Source organism: Pygoscelis adeliae, unplaced genomic scaffold, assembly GCF_000699105.1.
Source record: "Pygoscelis adeliae isolate BGI_AS28 unplaced genomic scaffold, ASM69910v1 Scaffold45, whole genome shotgun sequence".
Taxonomy (NCBI): Eukaryota; Metazoa; Chordata; class Aves; order Sphenisciformes; family Spheniscidae; genus Pygoscelis; species Pygoscelis adeliae.
This window is the reverse complement of record NW_008825114.1, coordinates 7,210,112-7,220,451: the sequence shown is the minus strand read 5'-3', so window position 1 is coordinate 7,220,451 and position 10,340 is coordinate 7,210,112. Positions and strand designations below refer to the sequence as shown.

At 37.6% G+C, this 10,340-nt stretch overlaps 1 protein-coding gene across 1 annotated transcript in view; it reads left to right on the top strand.

Annotated features, from left to right (window-relative positions):
- PCSK5 (proprotein convertase subtilisin/kexin type 5) overlaps positions 1–10,340 on the top strand; it is a 269,604-nt gene that overhangs the window by 184,796 nt on the left and 74,468 nt on the right. The window contains 1 exon segment of the mRNA XM_009328171.1: positions 3,162–3,298. Coding sequence (XP_009326446.1) covers positions 3,162–3,298 — 137 coding nt within the window.

Below are 10,340 nucleotides of genomic sequence, written 5' to 3'. Positions count from 1 at the left end.
ATGGCTTCCAGCTCCTCCTGTTTGTTGCCCGCGCTGCGTGCATTGGTGTGGATGCACTTCAGTTGGGCTATTGATCCCGCCACCTTTTTGGGGGAAGAAGCCCTAATTCCTATGAGACTGTTCTCAGGCACTTCCGTGGTTTCTAGCACATCAACAACCCTTGCATCTTTGCTGCTGCATGGATCTCCATCCCCTACCTCCACTGAGATGGCTAGGGTGCTGTGTGCGTTAGTACAGGGACATTTCAAATGTGCTCTAGTGTACTCAGCACATTGGGAAGCAGACCGGAGGACCTCGCTAGCACACGGTCCCTCAAACACTGGCATGCCGCCCCCAGGCTTATCTCTGTTGAGCCTTGTTTTATCCCTTTTCCCCTTCAAATCGAGTTTAAAGCTCTTTCAATGAGCCCTGCTAACTCCTGCACAAATATCCTTTCCCCCCTTTGAGACAGGTGTACCCCATCTGGCGCTAGCAGGCCTGGTGTCATGTAGACCGACCCATGATCAAAAACCCCAAAATTCTGCTGGTGACACCAGTCTTGGAGCCAGGTATTGATATGCTGGGTCTTCCCGTTTCTTCCCTCATCATTGCCTGCAACTGGAAGGATAGAGGAGAACACTGCTTGTGCTGCTGATCCCTTAACCAGTCGTCCCAAGGCCCTGAAGTCTCTTTTGATTGCCCTTGGACTTCTTATTGCAACTTCATCACTGCCTGCGTGAAAAATCAATAAAAGATAGTAATTGGAAGGCCATACCAGGGTAGGAAGTTTTCTCTTCACATCTTTAACCCAGGCCCCAAGGAGGCAGCAGACTTCCCTAAGAAGTGGGTCCAGTCTGCATATTGGGCATTCTGTTCCTTTCAGAAAGGAGTCTCCTGTGACAATGACCTGTCTTTTTTTCTTTATGGAAGCAATTTTGACACAGGGCGTAGGCCGACTTAACCTCGGCGACACCTCCAAGCTAGATGAACCATTGTATATAATTTAGTTGCCACAATGGCAAAGAGGAATATTGCTGCCTTGGCAGATTGACAGGTTGTTTAGAAAGCAATACATTAGTTATCAGCAGAACACGGTATGACAATTTGACTAACTGTTGGAAATAACCTCCATAATGACTTAAATTGGATAGCGACACCTCCAAGCTAGATGAACCATTGTATATAATTTAGTTGCCACAATGGCAAAGAGGAATATTGCTGCCTTGGCAGATTGACAGGTTGTTTAGAAAGCAATACATTAGTTATCAGCAGAACACGGTATGACAATTTGACTAACTGTTGGAAATAACCTCCATAATGACTTAAATTGGATATATCCACATGCAAACACTGCATAATAACTGCATAATAATTTCTACCCTTTCAGTAAATGATGTGTGCCATGTGTTTGTGAGATTTGCTGTATTCAAACAACTGATTTAACAGTGACATGAAACAGGCCAATTCTGCTGGCAGAATTTATATATATATATACACACACACAGAGGCACAGAACTGCATCAGAAGAAAATCTCACCCAGTTATCAGTGAAAATGAAGCCTAATTCTAAATATATATCTATATTTTAATTTAATGTTATCAACACTAATAAAAAAAAAGTACTATTATAGGCATTCATTTATAATGGAAAAAGGTTGCACAAATGAGAGTGTGAAAATCAGCTTTGGGCTGAGTCCTATAAAGTACAGCAGGCATGCAGCTCCATACAGGTCCTATTGAAGTAAGCGTGGATACACAGTACCTGAACACATGCCTCTAACTGACCAAAGTTTTCAGCAAGAAGTATGGTATTTTATTCACATCCTTTGTGGCGATTTTTACCAGAAATTGACACATACTCACATTGCTACAAAAGTATCCTGCTTTCCCAATGTTTGCTGAACTTCACAAACTTTTGAGAATAAAGCTTGAAATTAGCTTAGAAAATAACAGTAAAGAATCGAGTCAGTGTAAAATATCATGATATTTTTGTAGTCTAATACTAGATTTTTCTCTATCTCTTGGAAAAGGGTTTTAAATCTATTGGATTTTCTACTGTAGAGATTTTTTTAATGAAAAATATTTAAGCATAGCTATTACCAGTGGAATTTGCACATATAAAGGCCAAATTAAAAATGTGATAAATATATACACATATATGTGTGTATATATATAGATATACATACATATATGTATATATATGCATGTATCTATATAGAAATATATATCCATACATATATATGGGTGTGTATATATGTGTATTTTTTAAAGCTGAGCTGTGCTGTTTTATTGGAGGCAACAGTCTTGATTAGGGTGCACCTCCCATCAATAGCTTTGGGGTACCAGGCAACAAGCTGTGAGCACTGAATAAAAGTGCAAATTCTCTTGTGTCTTTCCAAAATCTCATTAATAAATTCCAGTTCTAGGTAATAAAATCGCTGGCTCCTTCGTCTTGCCCCATGGGATCAGCATCACATTGCAACCTCTGAACTGGGCCCCCATACTAGAAATTATTGTAATCCAGGCCTAAGCTCCAACTTCTTCCCCCAAGACCTAGGTAATTAAATTATGGTAATGTTGTTGGTTAGATGAAACCATCAGATGCCATTAGTCTCTCAGTTTTACCCAAACTCAGTTCTGTCAAGTGTTTGAAGAGGGTGATACCTTGGTCATTTGAGGATGGAGACCAATGTCTCAGTTACCTTTTATTTCCTCACAAGAAGTCGCATATATTGAATCGCTAATATTGTCTCAGTCACTTAATACTTTTTATTGTTTTTAAACCCCTGTTAAGTATTCCAATCCAAAACCAAAAATAAATGTTACAGAAATTTTCCAACTTATGAGTTGTTTGTATTTACATCATGCTATTAATAGCAATAGGATTGCTATTAAAGCAATCCTATTAAACAGTACTAGCATTTTTTTTAAAATTAATTATCTTTCCATTCTCTTTCACATTATGACAAATGATGGCATGTAAAGAATCTCTTCCATCAAAACAACAAGAAACTGTTGAATGTACTTGAAATATGTGTGGGAAAACCATCATGAGTAACATTATGTAAAGGCACAGGTGAATGAACTGGCTAATTAGTATGTCGTTCAAGAATTTGCAGACTTGGAGGCTTAGCTCCCTAAATAAAATGGTTCACTTAAAATAATGTCGTGATTTATTTTAGGTTATTTGATCATTCCATGGAAGGATTCAAAAACTGGGAGTTTATGACTACTCACTGCTGGAGTGAAAAAGCAGCAGGTGACTGGATCTTGGAAATCTGTGACACTCCATCTCAGCTGAGAAATTTCAAGACTCCAGGTATGACTCTAACCTTTATTTGGGCTCAGTGAATTCAGAAGAAGTCTTGCAGTTGCTAATACTGCCTTGACTGTTTTCCAACTTCTATTTACAGCTGGAACATCTCACCAGTTTTAGTGTGAAGGCAGAGCTGTGAAGAGCATTATTCTTAATTTCAGTTACCAGTGTACTCTTCATTTTTATGTTGCTGTTATTTGCCATTTAAGACACATGGTTCTTTTTTATTCTGAATTTACTTCTGGTTTCCATGGAGAATTTCATCTTCTCAGGGGTAAACTGCCCTCTTTCTTGCGGTCACTTGTTGCCTCGAAGTATAAAAAGAGACTGTGGCCATTTAGAGCTACATCATACCGGACATGAATTCTTCAAGCAGAGACAGACCCCTGTACCATCTGACAGGTTATCAAGAGCCAGTGCTTTAAACAAAGCCAAATCTTTACTAGGTGCAGTTTTCAAGAAAAAAGATACAAAACTGCATGAAACTGCATGTGCCACATTTGAAAGAAGTCATAGTACCTCCATATGCAGGCATCTGTTTTCTTGGATGCTGAATATAGATTTATCAAACAGGTCTTCAACATAAGTTGTTAAAGCAGCCCAGAGTTACTCTGCTGTATCCATATTACCTCTGACTTTCATGACTGATATAGGGCCCATATTAACTTGGCCCCTATCAGCTATATAGGGCCCAGGGATTGTTTTTCATGTTGTTTTTCTTTGCTTTGTATTTTTTATCCTACCCATAAGAAAAAGTGACATTTATCAGTATTTACACAACTAGAAAATCCCACTACACATGAGAAAGAAATTCACGGTTTGCTACCACTGGTACATTGCATTGCACTCCTGTGTGTATGGGCAGAGTGCTCAGACCTGGCATTCGTCCACTCACGAACTGTGCTCCTAGTAAGAATTTTTGAGGCTGCAATCATTCTTCTGCTTTTAATTCCCACTGCACAGTTCAGTTTCATTCACATTATTTCAGTGTGAGCACTTTGAAAGAAATGGAGATTGAGAGAAGGGCTTTCAAAGAGACTCACGGGAGTACATGCTTACTTCTGTTTGCTGGTTATGAGAGATGAGTGTATACTTGCCTTTGGACTTACTGAAAATTTAAACCTTAAAAAACATTTTAAAATAGATACATTATACGCAGACAAAAATACCACTGTTTGTGCATGAATAATGAATGAATATAGTCCTTCCTTCCTTCGGAGCCCCACATCAAGGTCGGTGGAAACCCATTCATAAATATAATCAAAGGTGAAATATCACTTAAACAAATAATCTATATTAAAATATATTAGAGACACGAATACTACTGATGTATTGGAAATCATTTATCACTAAATCTAAATTAACACTTACTCTGATTGGACATGTCAGAATGCAATAATATTGCATTGGAAGTGACAAATCTAGTTGATTAGTGCTTTCTGGTAGATAAAAATTAATTATAAGAATTCTGCTATGAAATATATTTAGGACTACAATGACATTAGCAAAATAATTAGTTTATAATTCAGTGAGATAAAAGATACATTCCATTGCGGGCAGCTAAGTAAACTCACAAAGTAGTAAAAGTTTTCTAATTGATTTACTGAAAATCAATTCTGAATTTTAAGACATAGTTGTTAACTTAAAGTACTTGAAGCTATAAAAATATATGTTCGTGAACTTAACTGTTTTTTTAAGTATGTTTGTTCCTGAATTAGTAGGTTATTGGAAGTCATTCAAACTATTCAAATGAGCCTCACTAAGTATAAGTACTTTTATTGTTTCTACTACATGCAAAAGTACACATAAAGAAACATTGACTAAAATGCAAACTGAAGTGCTTAAAAGCTATGAGTTTGAAATAAGAAAGGCTAGTGTGATAGGCATGTGCATGTAGTTGACTATTCTAGAAGAATGTTAATTTTTTCAATTCTACTTTGCCCAAGAAAGGCCCATTAATGTTTCTGCCACCAGATATGGAGATGGAGGACTTTGTCTTCCTCTTGGTTAAAATTTGGTTTGTTAAACTATTCAGATTGCAATGAAGGCTATGTGTAGTTCACCTGTTCAAGGTAAATGTGCCTTTCTGGGAGGCCACCTGGTCCAATCACTCCTACAGCTTACAAACTCAGTAGGACTAGTTCCATCATGACTTAGAGCAAGCCAGAGCACAGGAGGAATTCTGATGTGTGAACACAGAGTGTACAGTCTCCTTCCTATTCCAAGTGGTGCATAGGCCAAACTCAACTGGGTTTATACATTTTACCCTGGACAAAAATGAACCCTCTCATTTCAAAATCATGACAAAATAGAAGTGCTGATTTTATGCTGCTTAGATGATTTTCTGTCTAAAAAAATCTAACACAGATCAGCCTCACTCAACTGCTGTTGAAACTGATGGAATTGAATGAGAATTTTAGTTCTTTATTTCTGCTCTTCATTAGCTGAGTTATGTTCTTTTCAATGCAGCAGATGGCCAGATAGCCAATCTCTCTGCTTTTTAAAAAAGTTTCTCTGTCTGTCTGGCCATCAAAGTATATTCTCTTATTGCCTGTGTCAGTTGTCTGCATAACCCGATTTTTTTTTTTTAGGATGCTAAACCAGCAGACATAAGCCAAAATTTTTAAAACCTGTTATGTAATGAGATGAATAAGCCCCTATTGAAGACCAAGATAATCAGTGTGATTTTCAACATTGCTGAGCAACGAACAACTTTTTATTAAAGTCAGTGGTAACTCTAGGATGGCCAGTGTCATTTGAATGTCAGCTGTATACTCAAGTGGTTAACTTTAAGCACAGCATTTTGAAAATCTTGATTATCATCCTCTAGAGCTCTGAAAGGAAAAACCAGCATTACCAGTGTTTCAATTTTCACTTCATTTCATCTGCACTGATTACTTCTCACCATGGTTTTGCAGTGGTGAAAGTTTCTTGGCTAAGTGATGTTAATTGCACCAATAAATGCAGAGCAAATCTTCCAGTACACTAAAAAGGGGTATTCATTAAATGTATTCGGAAAAGCAGCCATAGATTGTGAGCAGAACTGTTCAAGGATTCGGGGGGAGGTTTGCTGTTTGGGGTTTTTTTTAATATTCAGTGCTTTAGAATTTGATAGAGGGGAGGTATTAAACAACAATGAAGTAATTTAATTTTAATCAGATTACTGAAAAGAGACAAAAATCAATGAGATTCAACTCCATCTTGCACTTGTTATTCCTGACTCAGCCAGGAACATCTCTGGCTTGAAGGACAAGTTAGGGTAGCTCTTCACCTTTGTGTGTACTGGAATCCATGGTTCATCCAACAGGCATGAAGGAGAGCCACAGTGCAACACTTTTCAGCTATTCCCCTCTTTTCTCTTCCCTGGCACACTCCTGTACTAAAGCCTAGAAAAGTATGGAGCCATTTTGCACACTGTTCATTTGGGTTGTTCTCCAGACATCTTTTACAGCCCTTTTATGTCACCAGGACAGTCTAAAAGTGGCCAGCTATAGTTCCAGCTTTACACTTTAAAACCTGTTCCTGCACACTCCTGTTTTACATACATAGTCGTATAGGTCTTACTGATTTAATGATTTGAATACTTTATATATACTCTTCTCAGTGCTACAGTGGCTAATCTCATGGGACTAATTTCTTTTGCTCCATGAGGACTTAAGCCTAAAGACCCAACCCTGGAAGAAAAGGGGCAGTAAGGCCAGGGGATGTGGAGAAAGTAGACCTGCCCAACCAAGGGTTGTTCAGGAAGCTGATACACTGAAGGAATCCTGCTGGAGAACTTACTCTTTACTTTCTTTTAACCACAATGTGAAACAGTGCTTGAGATTGGTTAGGTTTTTACACACATTTGGATTTCACAAGATGCAGTCTGGTTGTGAATTTGGATCCTGGTTCATTGTATACTGTCTAGTAATATGTCCCCCAACTTTCTAGAGTGGTGGTTGCCCTGTGACGAAAGCTGCCTAGTAACACTTCTGTTCAGAAAGATTTGAAAGTGCCTGCCATATATCAGTGGTGGATAAACTCAGCTGTTTGGGCATGCTGGGCTTAGTTTCCGCACTGAACAGAAAGTGAAGTAAACAAAAGGTGCTTAAACACAATTCATGGTGCCTCTCCAGTTTATCACCGTAGCCTGCAGTTTATCACACTGATATCCATCATGCCTGTTTCTTGTTTCTGTTGTGTGCGTGTGTTTGTTTAGCTATTGAAAGGTCTTATAATTAAGAGCTGCAGTTTTCCTGTAATCAAATTGAGAACATGTCATCATATCCCTGCATTAGCAAGGTAATGCCACATCTGTTACCCGTAAAGAAATGCAGGGTCCAGTTCATAAAAGTAGTGCATGTGATTTCTGCATTTAATTCTGTAGAGTTTATGGAGGTGGACATGTGCTTGCTGTGAAACACTGTGATATTCCCTTTCACCTATACATACAATATGGGACCTCTGTTACATACTAAATACAAGCAGGGTAAAGGATTATTCTAGCCAAACTAAATGATGGAATCTGCCAAAAATGGGGAAAGAAAGATTTTGGCTTAAATGTGCATACTTTGTTTATTCATTATAAAAGTGTCTGTGTATGTATATATACTTAGTTATTGAAATATTTTCATTGTGCAAATTAAACCTGCCTTGAGGCAGACTTTATTTATTTGCTGGCAAGTCACATGAATTTTTCCCCTCTTTATTTACTGAGCCATTCTTAAAAGGCAACTAATCTCCTGAGAGACCCTGCATTATTCCCCTTGCTGCCCTTTTGCATTAGGTATACATTCAAAGCACCAATCCTTCCTGCAGTAATGTTAGTACAAGCCCTTCCATGTGTGTAAAGTCCAGACACAATACACTGTGTCTGAGGAGCATCTTTACCTGTGCTTATTTTTAGTGGGTCCTTGCAAATGCTTTTTTCTAGTATTCAGTATTTTTACCAGTGTTCTGGAAGAAGTATAAAATCAACCCTTAGAAAGTTTAGTGATCTTTGGAGCATAATAGTGACGAGGATGAAAAGATCTGAATAACTTAGCAAAACACACATTTTTTGGTTGCATGCAATATATTATAGTCCATATGCTGTAGAAGTGGGTTACAACACAAAAAGGACAGAAACTGTATGTGGAGAAGCTATAGCTTTGAAAAGGCTGTAGAGATGACTGCGTATCTGGTTAAAAATGAGTTCCCTGTGTGACTCCTTTCCTAAAAACAAAAGTGCCTTTAAGGATGCAGCTGAATTGCTCTAAAGAACATTGAGAGATAACTTGATCCCCATATGTCTATACGTGGGATTTGGGTCTTTTTGATCTAGTGGGAACTGAAGAGCTACATCACTGTGAGCTAGAGGTAGGAAAAGACAAATTGAAAATAAGGTGCATGCAGTTTTACAGGCAAGGTAATTAGCCAGTATTTTGGCAGACTCTTCATCAGTTGATTTTTTAAATCAGGATTGAATGTCTCTAAAAAAAAAGTAATGCTTTGCTTTAGCTGTGAAAAGTTGGGAGCTACTGTGTGAAACAACTGTCATATGATGTAGTCTCTTGCCTATAGTTTCTTCAGAAAAACTGAGTATAGAGCAGAGAAGGTTTCATATGAAGTATAGAAATTTCTGTCCCAGAAAGATTAAATTGGGTTGGCAAAAGACAGAGGGATAACAGAGATTCCCCATCTTTAACCCCAGTATAAATCATTTAAAAGAACTGCGCTATCATCTGTCAGGTAGTGGTTTTGCTTATTGTTGCTTACTGCTTGAAAGATGAATGTAAAAGCAGAGAGATAATGTATTGTCTCGGTCATGTCAATGGAGGACACCAGGTGACATTAGGAAAAATACAGAAAATCACTTGCAAGGGTCAAAGTAATTTGCTTGTGCAGGTTGAAAAAGTCCAAGTGGACAATATGAAAGCCCAAATTATTGAGTATCATTAAAATGAAAGAAGAGGAAGATTGCTTGAATTTAATTTTACATGAAGTATACTAAGTGATTTTCTTGAGAAGAGACATACCTGGATTACACTTCTTTTTAAATAATAGTTCTAAGGGAAGAGTATTTCAACCACAGAACAGCCTCCAAAACAGGATCTTTCAAATTCAGAAAAGAAATACTCTCTGCTCCTTTGTTTCCTTTCTCTTCTGATGAGAATTTGACATTTACAACTAGCTACTCCAACATAGATAAATATAATCAAGAGAACAGGATAAGACCAAACTTACATTGCATCTTTTCAAGCAGGGATGAGTTTTTTATGCATCATTAGTTTAGGCATTATTTCAGGCCTGAGTCCTTTTGCTCTTTCACAGAATTAATCCACCGGGTAGTACAGACAGAAAAGTGGGGACTGGAAGTTCACACTTTGTGTCCTGACAGACTGAACTGATGACTTGATATACATTTATCTTTTTATTCTTCCACAAAAAACTTGCCAAAAAGTCAGATAATGCTTCAGGCAGGCAAACAATTTTTTCTTTCTTCAGTCAAGTACTGAAAGGATAAAATATTAGTGAAGAATGCAGACAATGCAGTGATATATCTGCCAAATAACTAGGGCAAATAAATAAGAAATTATGCTGGTTTGGGAGGGGACTGATGTTCTACCATGTAGATTTTAAAAGAAGTTGTTTCCCGTTCATCGAGATGTGTCCTGTAAGCCAGTAGAAAGTACTTTTGAGTAATAAACAAAATGTACCCCCTTTCTTAAGTCAGAATTCTGAATACTGCTAGTTAGCTAAGAGATCTCAAATAATAATTACTGGATAATTAATGTTCTGAAGGAAAGTGAAATCCAGAGCAAAAACTCCTTGTTGAGTACCATATACATTTTCCAAATAACTGTATGGCCAAAGGTTTTGTTGTTTATTGTTTATATTGAGTTCAACCCATGGTGCAAAGTTTTACTAGACCTACAAGAGGCTGGAGCGCAATGAAAATGCCATGTAAAAATCTGACTGAAGAAAGTATGCTTTCTCAGTTTATAGTGAAGCAGCAATTGCACTATATATATTAAAATGAAGACACTTATTTGAAAAGTCATGTCTTCCCTTCCTGGTAACG